The sequence below is a fragment of the Harpia harpyja genome, chromosome 5 (genome assembly GCF_026419915.1).
Source record: "Harpia harpyja isolate bHarHar1 chromosome 5, bHarHar1 primary haplotype, whole genome shotgun sequence".
Taxonomy (NCBI): domain Eukaryota; kingdom Metazoa; phylum Chordata; class Aves; order Accipitriformes; family Accipitridae; genus Harpia; species Harpia harpyja.
In genome coordinates, this window is record NC_068944.1 from 10,269,564 (window position 1) to 10,286,609 (window position 17,046).

The 17,046-nt window shown below is 37.5% G+C and overlaps 1 protein-coding gene across 1 annotated transcript in view; it reads left to right on the top strand.

The window, feature by feature from the left end:
* Positions 1-17,046, top strand: part of ERP44 (endoplasmic reticulum protein 44) — a 54,707-nt gene that overhangs the window by 13,099 nt on the left and 24,562 nt on the right. The window contains exons 2-4 of the mRNA XM_052787193.1: positions 8,490-8,562; positions 10,433-10,472; positions 13,596-13,711. Coding sequence (XP_052643153.1) covers positions 8,490-8,562; positions 10,433-10,472; positions 13,596-13,711 — 229 coding nt within the window. The remainder of the gene's footprint in view (positions 1-8,489; positions 8,563-10,432; positions 10,473-13,595; positions 13,712-17,046) is intronic.

The following is a 17,046-nucleotide window of genomic DNA, read 5'->3' on the forward strand; positions in this document are numbered from 1 at the left end:
GCAGTTGGTAGATATGTAAAAGAAAGAATGAATTATCAGAACATGAGGTTGTGTTTTCTTCCTAAAAAGCTGCACAAATTATACCTTTTTTCCAGGGGAATTCTAGCTTCTTGTGTAAGAGAAGAAGGTTGGTAAATAAAATATCTAAAGATTCAGAGTTTCCAGTAGTTTCCTGGGAAGCTGAATTCATGGCTTCAAAGCTGTGAAACAGGCTTTAAGGTAGGTTCATATTTCTGAGGACGTGGAGCACTAAACATTATTCATTAAGTAATACAGTTGTTCAGACACCTGTTTACATCTTCTGTAGGGATATGTACTCTGTTGCCTCTAAGTGGATGTTTAAGACAAGGAAACCAGTGCCTTATGGCCCTGACTGGAGATTGCCCTTTTCCCTTCAGGCCAAGAGAAATAACCGCAAATTAGAAATAGTTCAACTGAAAATAAATTACAGGTCTTATCTCTGTGACTTTTTTGTAGACATGCCTCATGTCATTTTTTGAGCCCTGAGTTAAACATGTCTATAAAAGACAGCGATCCATAGGTTTGTGCTGAGCTTTAAAATTGTGTTTGTGAGCATGATTCTGCTACTAACAGCTTTATGGAAAAAATGCAATGCATTGAACTGCACATTGTGATAATGAGGTTTAACTTTCATCTCTGCAATGGACTTTTTTAATTAACATCTTGTGTCTTATAATAGTTCATAAACTGTTGAGAGGTTAACTTGCCCATTTTTCTGGGAACCTTCAGTGCTGTGGTAACAGGCCATTGAGATATCTCTGTGTCTATGAGTCGTTCCCAGTCACACATGACAATTCTACAACTCCTTTGTGTGTTAAGTTCAATTGTAGGAACCATTAGCTGTGAGGTTTTTTCCTGATTTGGAGTGTCAAATCAATATAATTTGGAATTTCAAAGATACCGTTATAAATTGTGAAAATTTTTTGTTGTTGTTTCCAGCATTTTCATCGGCAAGAAGTTCTTCAGTATTAATAATACATGTGCCTACACCAAGTATTCCTGTCAGACACTTAAAATGGGAGTAGATGACAAGATACGTGGAGGAAAAAAATTGCACTACCTCTTTTTAACATGGTGGTCTCTCTACCTAGCTGTGTGCAGTTATAGCACTGTTTGGCTAAAGCATTATAAAATTTGACTGTCTATCAAGGCTAAAGAAATAAGTTTACTTTTCTAATATATGTATTATCCGTATTTCCATTTAGTTAGATTTTTGTCTCTGTTCTTGTGGAAGTTAGTAGCTGCAATCCTTAAATCTATTTTCAGTAGCTTCCTTTCAGTGTTTTAAATTTCCCTGATTAAATTCAAGATAATGGCTCTTGAGAGGAAAATAATAGGAAAAGGATTTTTTGGTCCCAGTTTAAAAATTGCTCTGAACACTTAAATATAGCTCAGAAGTGATCATTATTTAGTGTTTTGAACTAATATAGTTTTGTCTCATAGTCTTATAATGAAAGTAGTTTACATTACTAATAAAAATCCTGCTTAATCAACAGGGATGGCAGCAGTTAGTCTAAATTATGAAAATGTTCAGGCACGGTCTGGAATCAAGTGGTGACAATTAAGAGTTGAACTGCTCTCACTGAGAGGGTGAATAATGTCCTCTTTTTATTTTCCCCCACCATTCTCTATTTACTGTTATCTCTCTCTGCTCTGAACTTTGTGGTTCATTATAGGGCTTCTGGGAACACCGCCAGCGAGATGCTCCTGATTGATGGTTCTGAAGCCAAACTTCAGGGGCTCTTACAATGTCTGTCAGCTTCGGCGTTGCTGTCTCCCGGGATTGCTTTCAATTTGTATCATCCTACAGCAGGCTGTAAACCCGTCTGCTTCCTGTTGTCCAGGAGTTTAATGCAGACCTCAGAGCAGCAGCAGATTAGCGGCATGCATAAAGAAAAAGCTACTTGGGGACTGAAAGTCAGCCGCAGAGTCCTGTGGGGCTAGGACTTCAGGTAGTAACTTCGACATGTCAATCTGGATTAGATGCAGGCTAGAGCTGGTTGCCAAACATAAAATGATTTTGTGGTAGAGGAGAAAGATGGTTTAGTCGTGTGCCTTTAGGATTTCCCAGCAGGTGGAAAAGGTAAATGGAAAGTTTAGCAAGTGAAAATGAAGGCTGTTCTTGTTGACTGCCTTGCAGGTGTAGTACTAATTAGAAATCATAATGCTCCAAGAATAGATTTTCTGTATGCTTCAGATAGTTTGCTCTGGAAATGAGGACCTCTGTTTCATTATGGGAATTAAAAAATAAAGGCATGAAGGACACATAAATGCAACAAACCTGGTTTTTTTTTCCTTTTCCTGTAGTTTTAAGACTGTGCACAGTTATTATTAAACTCTTTTGCAAGAAAGTTGTGTGTAAAGTATGATAAACTTGGAAAAGAAATGCCACTAAACCTATAGGCCTGTCTCTTCTGTCCAGTTCGCAATTAAAGAACTAACAGTGCGAACTGGTAAGAGTAAAATGTTGATAAAAGGTTGACCTAAATCTCCTGAATAACCGGTGGGCTTCATTAATTGCATGTGTGGAGTGGCAATTGAACAGCAACACTGTCAGCACAAGATGCTGGGTGTGCTTTTATTTCCCCTTTGGAAAAGGGATATGAAGCCTGGCAGAGGTCTGCCGTTGGGGGTGAATGGAATGGGTTTTGTCCAGGTATTTTGTTTTGTGTAAGGCTGCTTGCGTAGCCTTGCACTGCATGTCAGAGGAGGGTAATGTTGTCTTTTGGGCAGTGCTTTGAGGTCTTTCAGTAGAAAAAACCAGTATAAATGCCAGCTAATTTGTAGTTACTCCTCAGAAGCAGCTAGTACTGGCTCCTGGCAGAAGTGGCTAAGTCATTTGCTAACTTGAAGTGAGGATCGAAACTGGATCAGAAATACTAAGATTTCTGTACTAATTAAACTATCCAGTAAAAATACGAGCAGTGTTATCTTCAGAAACTTCCAGGAACCTGAGCTGATATATTCCTGCTTTATTTGACAGTGTTTCGGAGGACGAGAAGAGTAAAAATACATGTGCCATCTCCTCCTCTTCCCTCCCCCCATATGAGTTAAATTTTATCTATGTGAATGCATTGTTCAATTCCTGACTTTTTCCCCTCAGCAATGTGTTCTGTAAGCGTATAAAGCTTTCTGCATTCGTTTTAGTCTATAGTTCGTTTTGTCATTTTTCTATAGTGTTAAGTGATTTTGAGTAGATTATAAACATGCTTATCTAACTTGTGCAGCTTCACACTCAAGTATTTAGTATTTTAATATTCTACTATATTTTTTTGAAATCTTTTTCTTTCATAACTACTTAGTTTTACCTTCAGATTTTAGTAGTTTAAGCATTTAAAAAATACAAATATAAAAAATAGCTAATTTTATCCAATATAAAGGCAGCAACCTGAGTTCTTTTCAGGTGTACTTACATAGCCAGTTTTCCTTTTGAATTATTTTTGCAAGATGCTTTCTTCATTGAGTTTGCAGCTATTTTGTACGGTCAGTTGGAAATTTTTTTTTTTTTTTTCCCCTCAGTTACAAATATAAACAGTCATCCATGTGTCCTTCTGATGTAGGTCAGTGGAATGCAAAGTTTGCATTTAAAAGTAAAAAAACTCTGAAGAATTTTTTTTAGCCAGTATGTTTTTAAGAACATATGTTCAATGCCTGTTTTATAAAGTGCGTAGCTGACATTCAAAAATGATTTCCTCAAAAATGTCTTGTTTTCCGCCCGTGGGTATCAAGCACGGGCCTCATCAAAGGTCAGAAAATATTCTCAAAACAGTGTAGCTTCTTAGCAATTTAAATAAGAATTTGTATTCCTTCATGTTAAATATTAATACTAGTAATATCATAAACCCTCTTGCATCTCACGGGACAGAAAGATTACTGGGTCAAAAGGATGTGTTTTCTTCCTTCCAGGCAGTATACCTTTTCTGAAAGCTTCAGCTGAAGTGAGTCTTGCATATTTATTGACATTTCTTCAAGGAATGCTTTTTATTCCCCTGAGTCTATCTACTTATTTTGAAGGTTTTGGCACCCACAATTATTTAGTCAGTATAAAATGTTTAAGAATGTGATTATGAATATATTTTGTCAGAAATTATCATACTTCTAGTGGAAAAAATATGTCAGTTATCTAAGGTTTTGTGCAACTTTGGGGGAAGGATGTTAGTTGTCTCAGTATTTTTCCACTACTCTTTAATATAAAAGGGCAATAGGATATACAGCTTAATTTGATTTTCACCTTCAATATATGAAGACGTTTGAGGTCTTTGTTTTAGTACATGCAGCTTGCACCACGTTTTTCCACAAAAAGAGTTAAGAAAGCAATCAAAAATTTTATTCATGCTATAAAGAAGTATTAGTTTTAATTTGCTTTTTCTGCACATAGCACACTCTAGTAGGGGATTTTGTTGGTTAGTAAGCCCTGTGCTTTGATTTTGCAGTTAAATATTTTCATTGCAAGTTAAGGTGTATTGTAGCAATCTACAAATGAAACTACAGTTCCCAATCTATTTAAGTATATCTGCTGAATAACAATAGCCTATTTCCTGATTGCAAATAATATGCTTATCTATGTTATGTTTAATTTATGTGTAATTTATCCTATTAGGTAAGATTTGTGTTTCTGCTGTAAAATTGTATTAGAAAAAGCCATGTGGGTTTAACAAATTGGTATCTTACCTGTTCGGTATGTTTAGACAATAAAAACTGCTGGGTTCCTGTGAAAATAGTTTCACCAAGACCTACTGCGGAAATTCTTTCCGAGTATGAATGCTGATGCAGAGCTGTGTGCAGCAGCTAAGAAGTTCCTGCTTTCTAGAGGCTTATGTGGATTTTCTGTGTAAACAAGCATTGTCCAAGATCATAAGCAGGATAAGTAACTCTGTGGTTTTCAAGGGTACAATCAGAGGTTCTTGAGTCCTTGCAGGGCAGCTGAAACCTTGGAACTTAGATGAGTTTGCAAAGTCACCTGTGGTAGGATCGGATGATGGCCAACAAAATTAATGTTGAGTTATACCGTCCTTTATTGCCTAGAGCAATATTCCAACTGTTATTGTTAATCATAGCTACTGCTTCAATTGTACACAAGTTGCATCTAACTTAACACTTGCGACAAAACAGCATGGGCGTACAAACAAGAACTATGCCAGCTCATTCATACAGTTAACTGACCCATTACTACAAATCTAACTACTACTACTACCAGCACCTCCCCATAGCAACACCGTGGAAGTTGTCATCCCATGCACTACCCAAGGGGTGATGGGGAGGTATCTGCACTCATAGTTGCCATCAGCTGTCACTCAACTGGGGGTAATCTGACCAATGTGGACCAGGGCCCATATATGTAGCTTCTGAGAGAAAGACTGAAGCCAGGGTCATCTCTTCTGTTGTTGCAGTCAGCAACACCAGCATCTTCAAAAGAACTTCCCCAACACTGGCCTGCTGCAACTTATGCATTGCATAGCTTGCTTAATCAGATATTTTTTGGCAGATCATGTCATTATGCTGTTAGTTTTGACTATGGACCTTACAGCTCAACTGTTAGTTTTGTTTCTCTGTAGTCATCTTAAAGCCACAGTTCAGACACTTGTGTCGGACAGTTTAAGTGCCACAGGAAGGCTGTGCAAACACCGCCACGGATCTTAGACTTGCATATAAGACTAGTATCTTGCCCAATTACCAAGTGAGAAGCACTGGTACATATTTTGTGTTACAACAGCAAGTGTGTTTTCAGCCTGTAGTGTAAGATGGAATGTATATGCTACCCAGTGGCCTCTATATGGGAAGTATGAAAGGATCAGTATCTTCACTGAGAAGTGTTTAGTGATCCATACATCAGAAGGAATTGAAAATGATTGCTGCAAATACCACTGTAAATGGCATGCAGGTGAGAGTTTGAGAGCTATTGACAGTGTCTCACTGCAGAAGTCTTCCCACAATTTTCAAAGCTGATCTTAAGGAAAGCAAGGCATCCAGTTTGGCCATTCCTTTTGAGGCCAATATTTGATATACACTTGTGACAAATGTGAGAAAACTTGATGTTTGACATTGAATTAGTCTTTTGATAAATTGTAAACAGTGTCAAAGGCAGGTGTGCCCTGGAGGCTTGCTGCTTGTAGTCATGGTTCTGCTATAGGTCCAGGATAGGTCTCAGGCTCTTGCATAAATAGATGGAATGTATGCTTGTATCACTGGATTCTTGTATCCAGCTGCTCTAGGTGGCATTATTTGGATGCTCTTTATGCTTCCAGCTAAGTTTTTCCTTGGTGTCTTTAGTCAGCTCTGCCTCTCTAGCCATGAGCAGATTTTCTTTGCAGCTGCAAAGAGTAAACTAAGACTCCAGGAACATCGATAGCGTGCGTATCATACGATACCACATCTCAGTGCGAGGACTAATTCTTGGGGTATCATTGTGAATCTCAGGTCTCTGTCTGGCTCCTTGACCCGTGCGTTCCTGTCAGCTCTCTACCAAAAACCTTCCTTTTCCTTTCCTGCCATCTCTGTCAGCTGAGGAACCATAAGATTCATTGAAAACATGAGGCTGGAAGGCATCTCGGTGGAGCGTCTGGTCCAAGCTCTGGCTCTGCTTAGAGAAGTGCTGACTTTCTGAACAGCTTATTCAGGATGGGAACATCCACATCGCAGACCAGAATCTGTATTGTCCTGTTCAAAAACTTGCATGCTTATCTCTCAAAGCAAAAATAAGTTGTAACTCACTGATAATATTTCTTACCTAGGATAGGGCAGCAACTCTACCCCCTTTTTCCTCACTGCATTTTGAGATAAAAGAACTGAGCCTTTTCCAGTGAATATGAGAGTGCTCTTCCATAAAACTGCATGTTGCTGTGATAGCTGCATTAAGAGTAATGCATGTGTTACTTTATAATTGAATGATCTGGCTGATGTGGTGTCTCAGTTTTTGTAGTCTGATATGCTGATCGCATGCTGGGACTGAAGCAGTATCAAGAAAAATTACAGAAGGAGATAAAAGACTGTAGCTAGTTGAGTTAGATATATTGAAACTGTTTTAGCAAACAGCAGTACAAATGGAGGTAATTGCAAGCTTTACCTAATGAGAAACTTTTTAACCAGACAAGCCCTGTAAGTGACAGAAGGAATTGCTTGTCTCTGGGTGAAACCTCCATGCCTACACGTTTCTGGGCTGTGTGAGATTGTTAGGTGGCTAAAATGGGGTTTCATTTCTTTCTTCAGAGTGAATTTATAAATATAAGTTATTCTTAAAGGTACACAATTTACCTGTAACATTTCTGCCAACATAATAGAGAATCATATGAAGAGATAGCCAATTTTGCTTTAAATGTGAAAGTATATTAAATCTGTAAATAGTGTTTATTTGTATGTTTGTAGTGCTGCTGTCATCTGAAATGCGTTGACTGAATTGCAATTCTTTTACTGTTTTTCTCCAGCTTTTGAACTGCAACATTTAAAATCATAGATATGTTACTCCTTTATTCATAGAATCATAGAATGGTTTGGGTTGGAAGGGACTTTTCAAGATCATCTAGTTCCAACCCCCCTGCCATGGGCAGGGACACCTTCCACTAGACCAGGTTGCTCAAAGCCCCATCCAACCTGGCCTTGAACACTGCCAGGGATGGGGCATCCACAGCTTCTCTGGGCAACCTGTTCCAATGTCTCACCACCCTCACAGTAAAGAATTTTTTCCTAATATCTGATCTAAATCTACCCTCTTTCAGTTTAAAGCTGTTGCCCCTTGTCCTATCGCTACATGCCCTTGTAAAAAGTCCCTCTCCGGCTTTCTTGTAGGCCCCCTTTAGGTACTGGAAGGCTGCTATATGGTCTCCCCGGAGCCTTCTCTTCTGCAGGCTGAACAACCCCAACTCCCTCAGCCTGTCTTCATAGGAGAGGTGCTCCAGCCCTCTGATCATCTTAGTGGCCCTTCTCTGGACTCACTCCAACAGGTCCATGTCCTTATGCTGGGGGCCCCAGAGCTGAATGCAGTACTCCAGGTGGGGTCTCATGAGAGCGGAGTAGAGGGGGAGAATCCCCTCCCTCGACCTGCTGGTCACGCTTCTTTTGATGCAGCCCAGGATACAGTTGGCTTTCTGGGCTGCAAGCGCACATTGCTGGGTCACGTTGAGCTTCTCATCAACCAACACCCCCAAGTCCTTCTCCTCAGGGCTGGTCTCAATCCACGCATTGCCCAGCCTGTATTTGTGTTTGGGATTGCCCTGAGCCACGTGCAGGACCTTGCACTTGGCCTTGTTGAACTTCATGGGGTTTGCATGGGCCCACCTCTCAAGCCTGTCAAGGTCCCTCTGGATGGCATCCCTTCCCTCCAGCGTGTTGACCGCACCACACAGCTTGGTGTCATCAACAAACTGGCTGAGGGTGCACTCAATCCCACTGTCCGTGTTGCCAAAAAAGATGTTTAGCAGCGCTGGTCCCAATACCTACTTTACATACCTTACTGGTTTCCTTTCTCTTTTTAGGTGTCTTGGCTTTTTAATCCAACAAGAAGTGAAATAACAAGTCTAGATAGTGGAAATATAGATGACATTTTAAGTGAGTACTTTGAATATTATTTTTTTCTTCGTATGTCTACAGTCACCTCTCTGTGTGAATCTTGCAACGTCATTAAAGGAATACGCATACCCTAGCTTTGAATATATTAATTGCAATCGGCATAGAAGTATTAAATGCCTATGATTAGAATTAGCTGTCTGAACTAATGTATCACCTAACAAATTACTTCATTGTAATCTCAATGAGGATTTGAACTGTCTAAGAAAAATACCTGATATCTTGTTTGCAGATGGGAATGTTTGATATGTAACCAAAACCTGTCAAGAGAGCTTTTTAAAAGTTCCCCCCAAAGAATAGCAGCAACTGAAACCCATGGTGATGGGCCTTAAGTATCTTGCTTGTTCAGCTATGCTTTCCCTCAGGTAAAGCATTGTCCTGATTCTGGTGACTCATAGAAAGGAGACCCATACATTAAACAGATGTGTATTCCTTGTCTGAAACCTTTTGGTCTGAAAAGTATGCAACTTGCCTGTATCTGTCTTAACAGGAAAAGTTATTACATTGTTTCAAATATGTTGAGAAAAAAAAATCTTTATACTCTTTTATTTAAATCTGTACTAGAATCTGCTTACTATTGCAAGATTGCTTTGTGTAGTAAATGTATGATTAGGTGATACGAGATCTGTTTGTAAATACCTTTTATACAGTGGAAAAGATAAAATCCTTTTGTAAAATGTTATTCATAAAAGGGAATATATGCCAAGTGTAAGTACTTTTAAAATTCATCCAATTACTTTCAATTAATACTTTATGCCTTGGAGGTAACCCTAAATTTCTCCATGCTTGTTAATTTCCTGTTCACCTCTTGCATTGCTTGCTGATAATGAAAATCTTAAAGCCATAATTTTAATCAAAACTGTAGTTTCTCCCAGCCTTGTCAAGAATTGTCTTTTCCAGCATGTTTTCTTTTCCAGGCTTTCAACATCTTAATCTTTGCTTGTAACTGCGTTGTAACTTTGTCAATAGTGCAAATTTGTCTAGCAACATTTTTGCTTTATAAAGCTGTGACTGATACTCTATAGTTCCAGTATTTCTTTCACCTTTTTTTTATAATGTCTACACCACTACTACTACTAAAAATCAATTCACGGCATGGTTGTTATATTGTGTAAAGATCACAATTTATTTTGGGGCAGGAGATTTATCCTTCTAGTTTTGATATATTTTCCTTTTTTTTGGTATGTGAAAAATAATGTATAGGAGCATTATTTCACTACCTCATCATATATATCCCTATAGTATTGCATTTTTTTCAAGTGTCCCTTAGCATTTTTCTTTTTTGGGGACTGAAGATTTCTCTGCTACCTTTTGCCTTAGTATCCAGCTTCTTAGCAAATAAGGCAGGTAAGGACCAACCAGAGCAAGTTGCACAGGCAGGCTGCATGTTAGTCATTCTTCTAACCCAAACAGTTGACATTTCAGCACTTAACTGTTTTTTAACACTTACGAATAATCTAGATAATGCTTAAAAGAGTTGTACTAGAGAACAACTGGCTTTGAGTGCCTTAATTTTAAATCCAGAATTACTTTTTGTCTCACGTGTCACTTAATTACTTCTTTTGTGTCTTAATACCTTAAGTATTGACATTTTTAATGTCCAATATATCAATAAAGTCAATAAAATACTTGGCTGAAGGCCACTTTCATCACTTTCCCATTTGATATAGATTATACTTCAGATAAGATTTATCCTATCAGTTTTCTAGCAATCAGACTAAGCTGTATGCTGAATAATCTAGAAGTATTTACTTTTATAGTTTTTGTGCGTATTTTTATAATCTCAGGTAAAAGCACTAAGAAGTTTGCCTTACAATGTGACATTGTGTTTTTTCTTTTTCTTTCCTCTCAGACAATGCAGATGTTGCTTTAGTTAATTTTTATGCTGATTGGTAAGTTATACAAGCTTTTTTTCGATGTTTAAACTTCTGTCTTTTGAAAACTGTCATGTTTAACTATAGTTTTCTAATTGAAAATACAGTGGTATGTTGCTTTCAAACTAGTTCATTCCTGGTTTTTTTAGTGTCCTGATTACATCCCCTTCTGCTGTTCTGCCATCTTTTGTTTCATTCAGGGCTCCTATCAGAGGAAAAAGGCTTTTACAGTAGTATGGAATAACATGCTGTGTAATTTATTTTTTTTTTCCTCTTAGCAAGACAGATTTAATTAACTTTTTGCTCCTTAACATAGTCCAAAGTATTCCATTTTTCTGTTTTCTTCTCTGTTGGTCCCATGCATGTGTGCTAGAAAGAAAAGAGGCTTGAAATTACACTAAAACCCAATTTCTTCTCTAATCTGGAAGACCTTCTAAGTGGAGGACTAGAGAAATTATAATTGAGGGATGAAATTTGAGCAACTGGAAAAGGAAGGAATTTGGGGACAGATTGGTTAGACATTGTGAAAGACATACTTAGAGGGAACTGTTTACTTTGGGGAAAAAAAAAAAATTGCATACTGTTAGATTAAAAAATCACTGTTAGAATTCATTTAAGCACCATACCCCTCTTTTTATTGTGTAAGAGGTAATTTTAAATGTTCTGTTCTGTTCCATCATTAATATTTTTTAAGAATCTTTAGTGAGGAAGAAACCAGAAAAGTATTCAGAGAAAACAAAATTTAACATGCAAATTAATATAGAAAATAAGGTTAGAAAAAAAATCATTTTCTGTCTCCCTTGATTAAAGTAATCTTGGATGTAAATAGCTTTATAATGTAAAGCAATATTTAAACCGAAGTACTACACTTTAAATATTCCTCTCCCTGCTGTTTTGCTTTGTGAGCATAAAACGTTGGCCTTCAGAATCAAAGGTCGTGTAGGTGATTAGACTTCTGATTCCTTTCACCTCTTTCACATCCCACTCTATGTCTAAGTCTGTAGGTTTGTGTGGCCTAGAAATAGCAAGTGCACAGAGCTTTACGTGAAAAATTTACACTTCGTCTTTACTAAGAATTCATTCAACTAGTAGCAGGCTAATTTTAATTGTTTTTTAAAAGTGATTTTGAAAAATTCATACCCAGTCTTTTCATACAGAATGAAGTTCTCAATAAAGATGTTTTTAATGCCTTCGTTTAAACTTTGCATAAAGATAGACATTATACCAATCTAAATCAGTCTAATAACCCTTGTATATACCTCTGTCATTTTATGGACAATTTTTATGTTCAATTAGTTTGCATCTGTTCATTTGCTTCCACAGACTAAATTGCTACTAGGCACATTTAAACCAATAGAATTTTTCTTTAGAAAGGCTGCATTTGTTTACCAAGTAAGCTATTTGTTTCAAATGTCTGTCTTTATAACAACAGTACAACTAAGTAGCTAAAGTAAGAAACTAGGTCTAATCTCTTACCTGTTCTGTATAGAATTATGCTATAAAGGGTGTCTTTTAAAGTAAGTAAATAAATGAAACTTTTACGATTGTGATTTTCAGTTTGTGATATGCACATACCTCGTGGATCATGGACTACTTCAAAAGGTTTTATTAAAGATAACCAAAGAAAGCAACTCTATGGGGAGTAAATTTAATACAGTGAAATTTGGGGGGTGTATTGCCATTGAAAAATCATTTTTGGATTTTGCAAAAGACAAACTGCAGGAGGCTAAAAATCCATGTTCTGATACTTCTGTGATAAAGGGAAGATACCAATATTTTAAAACTTGATACAGCAAGGTAACAAGCGTCCTGTTTTAGGACCTTATTAGCACGGCTCTTTCTGCAAATCCTCACTGTTATCAAATTGTCTGTAGAATGGGTTTGCTTTGAATTTAAAGATTTGCGTGTGCTTGCAAGTTGATTCACATTAGAGTAAGCCATAATTTTAAAAAATTACAGCCTTAATTATGATCATTACATGTAGGCATTCAGTAATAACCCCCTCAACATAGCATACTGCCAGCCTATGATGTAATGTGACCTTTGAATGAGAACAGATCAGTTTTGCTGATGTGGATTTTCTGCTCTAAGGGTGGAGAAGAATGAGGGACAAGGAAGCCATATGTAACATATACATGCTACATAATGTGTAGCATACAGTTGTGCTGCCCAGATTCAGGTTTATTTCAGAAAATGGCCTTCAGCCCTGTTTGTGTTTTGAGAGCAAATCCTGCCTCTTGACTTGAATGTTTGCTGTTGTAGTTGTAACAGCATCCCCAGGCTATCACTTGTTAAGTTTAAGCAGGGCTTCGGTGCAGGCTGTTTTATTGCAAGTCTGCTCCATGAGGTCTCATTCTGACAACTTCTACAGTGCCATTATACGTATTCAATTTAAAATTCTGCCATGTGTTTAGAAGAACAGAATATAAAACAATTTTATTGACGTATTAATAATGGCCTTGTGCACTAGTGTTATCCTAAACTCCCCAAAGCCACCAAAGCATCTTTGCAGTCCTACAGCCTTTTCCATGGGCAGAAAGAGAGGATTTGCTTCAAAATCTGACATGACTGGAAGAAGGGACCCATGGGATTCTCTTTGTTCGTAGTGCTGTAATAGCAGTCTGTTCAAATTCTACCAAACGAGCAGTAATACAGTAAGCAATACTTATAAGTTCTATTGTTGACCCTTATAAAGTTACTGCTGTGATATTTCTTCAAGGTGATGGTGAATATTGGAATCTCAACAATCCAAGTAACTTCTTTTACTATATTTGTAAAATTACTTCCCCGGCAATATCTCAGGTAGAAAAAAATAAAGAACAGACTTTCTGAATGGAATATATTTCCTAAAGGCTTATAATTGATTAATGGTCTTTCTTAAGCAGGTAAAGCAGGGGGCACATCTTGAACTATATATTCTTTTACAATTATTTTTTTCCCACCTGAATTATTCAAATTACTTTTGAACCTATTTTTGTCCACTCAGTTAGTGGGATGATTACAAGTAGATGTGCTTTTCTAATAGCTTTTCTTTCTTATTTTTTTTTCTTCTTCCTTCAAAGATTGAAATATTCCCTGAGTCATCAATTAAAATATTTCTAATTAATATTTTGAAGTTATGATTTTGTGTTCTATCCACAGGTGCCGCTTCAGCCAAATGCTGCATCCTATTTTTGAGGAAGCTTCTAATGTAATTAAGGAAGAATATCCAGATAAGAATCAAGTTGTGTTTGCTAGAGTAGACTGTGATCAGCATTGTAAGTAAATCCTGATTGAGGTTTTTCTGTGCTATCCTGCCAGTAAGTTACTAATTGTATTGAAAAATATGCTAGACAGCAATCTAAAGTGTAGCTGTATCTGCCCCATCATTTAGACCAGAGTTGCTTGTACACATCAGTGAACCTCTTCTTCCAAATTTGTCAGGACAATCTCCAGTGTTGCTTTCTCATTGTATCTATAAACATTCATTTGTATCAGTTCAGCCTATCTCACTTAATGGGGAAAAAAGGGCTGGGATTATAAATTGAATTGGCTCACTGAGGTGTCAGAGAAGCACTAGTGCAACAAATGGTGCAGGTCTTCACAACCAAGAAGAGGAAGGGGTAACCTTCCATTGTCAGCATCAAGAATATGTTCTGCTCAGGTCTTCCTTCCAATTAGGAGTCATGGTGGACTGTAAGTTGCCTTTCACACAGCCAGGAGGGTATCAGAGCTTTTCTGCTTTGCTGTTTGTACACATGCCAACAAATGGTTCCGTTTGGGTTTTTCCCCTGCCCAGAAATACATGAAAATGATATGCCAAAACCTACTCATTTTATGCTGGTATTAATCCCTAAAGTTGCTTTTTAATCCCATAATAAATAAAATGTAAGGAACATCTGCTGCACATTGAAAGACAAATGGATAGCACTGAGGTTTTTGTTATGGTGCTTTTTATAGTATAGGATCGGCTGTATTGTTTTATGCTTCTGGAAGAACAGCATTTGCAGGCATAATTTCTTTACAGTGGCTTGTGATTCCCAAAGAGTATTAATAGCAGAAATTCAATTCTAATCAATACTGATTATACTATCTGGACTTTACAAAACTGTTAATTTCTAGGAAGGATCACAGTTAGAAATGTGAGGAATCACTGCACAGAGTTATTAGTTTGTATCTGCAGCATATCCCTGAGACTTACTGTTGACCTAATGGTTGTGTTTTAGTGCTCTGTTAAAAAAATCTAAAGAGAGAACCTTACAGGACAGGAAAAAAAGTCAATTGTGTATCTATGAAAAGTAACTGATTTAATTTACATTTTTCTTTCCCATTTTGACAATCTAACTTTTTTGATGTTAGAGAAGACTTTTTTTCTATAATGAGAATTCTTGGCTTGAAGTGTCTTTGGTTCTTAGTTGCAGATTTAGAAGTCTACTTGAGCCTCTTGCACTGGCACCATTTTGTGCTCTGTTTTGTATGCATGCCTGTAATTGCCCAACAATAAGAGCACCTGTCTTGTGGTCTTGAAAGGGATTTCAAGCATAAAAAAAACCCCAAAACGTTTAAGGGAGCAAACAGTATCAATTCAGTATCTGAAATGTAAAATAGGCTGATTCTTCAAACTGTCAGGAGTGGCCAAGGAGATTCTGTTTTGTCCCTTCCCAAAGATCAGTAAAACCAATTCATGACCACAGGAAACTTAAATGCTTCTGGGATTAAGTCTTTGAATCACTGGGATATGGAACCCTCTTTATAGCCTCAGCTGGAAAAGAGGCACAACAGTATTCACCCAGGCAGGGTATGTGAGTAGCTTTGAAGCATTCAGCTGCCTTCCTATGTTGTAGTGGTAGGGATGTGTTGGGGAACTGATACAAAAGTTTGAACTTAGGTGTTCTTGAACAGCAGTTACATTAGACACGGTTATAGAACCTCCTCCTCTGAGCAGATTAGTGCCTTGAATACAGTGTAGAACAGTGCACTTCTGTAACTGCCTGGAGCATTTACAGAGCAGCAGCGGAATGGAGAGGTGGGACTAAATGTGCTTCGCAGGATATGCTTTAGTTTCCTTGACTTAAAAGTCCAATAGTATTTTTTCTTTCTCATTATAATGATGTGTCTGTTAAGTGAATGTTTTCCTACTTCCTTCCTGAACAGCCTTTTCTAGAATCATAGATTTTTGGGGTGTTGGTGGGGGTTTTTTGGTTTTGGGGTTTTGTTTGTTTGTTTGTTTGGGTTTTGGTAGGGGGGGTTTGGACCTGGAATACCTTCCCAGATCTCAAATACTTGACTACATTTTCAGCTTCTTTCTTTTTCACCCTTGGTGTTCTCTTCTGCTTCCAATCATCTGTCTGTATGGTGTGTGCTTGGGAGATCTTAACGAAAAGCATAGCATTAAGTAATTCAAATTTGCCATCCCTAAAAGTCAATTTTCAAGTAAGGTGATGAAATTCTCTGGAGGAGTATATTGAAGACAAAGCCTGATACGCAGTCTTTGCTGAAGTTTTCTTATTGAGTTTTTTGTCTGTCTTTGTTCTGGGATCTACTGCAGGATCTCCACAAATAAACTGCCCCTGATCTTTGCAATTGTAGAAAATAAATGCAGTTGTAGCAAGCATTCTGATTGGTTTTGTATCAGCTTATTAAACGAGTCACTCTACATACTTGAAATTACTTTTGCATATATTTTTGTATATATTCTACTGCTTTTATCAGTGATAGTTTCTCAAATTAACTTGAGTCAATTGAGGGGGAGGGGGGAATTAAGGATATTCATACTCTGAGTTTACTTAATTTTTATGGTTGTCCTTAATAAATAAGTCTTATCTCAGTGTTTAACAGTCTGGCTGGCTCATCTTTTCATTGAGTCAAGATATTGACATTGAAATTTTCTATAGAATTCTCACAAAAGACTGTAGTAAAATCAGCCTGTGTTGATTAGTTTTATTGTTAAAGTTTACATTAACAGCTGAAGTCCTCATTTTGTTTGCTGTAGCTTTAGTTGCTTGGGTAACCCAGAGGTCTTTGGGCTGCTGGATGTCAAGTGTTTAGCCATGAGATGTTCTTGTCTTAGCAGTTATGTGCCTAAGAAAACCACCCCCTCCCCCCAAGTATTTGAAACACTTTAGAAGCTTGTTCCTTAATCTTCTCCTCATAGACTCATTGAATTGAGCTCATCAAACCTTGTTATGGAGAGCTAAGGCCTGGGTGGAGAAGGAGATGCTACAGCAGAGATTGTTGTCTTCCTTCCCCTGGGAGTAGGTGTAGTGGGCTAAGTAGTATGAGGCAGCCAAGAGTTTTGGTCTTCCTTTTTATTACTGGAATATCATGAGTTCTCTGTATTTACTCTTTGTGTCCTTAATTTAAGAAGTAGATGAGCATGATTTCTGCTGCAGAAGCTGTAAAATGTGAGAATTAAAAATAAAATCCTATAATGACAGACCAAGTCTTTTTCCCTAATTTGCATTGCCTTTTTGAATTAAAATAGCAAAGCTGTATATGTCATTCCTGGTTTCTAGTGTTTTTGCTGTGTTGTAAGCAATGGTACATTTCATGGCACACAGTTATTGGGTGTGTCCTAAAGTTTCAAGTATTTTAACTTTGATTTTAATGTATG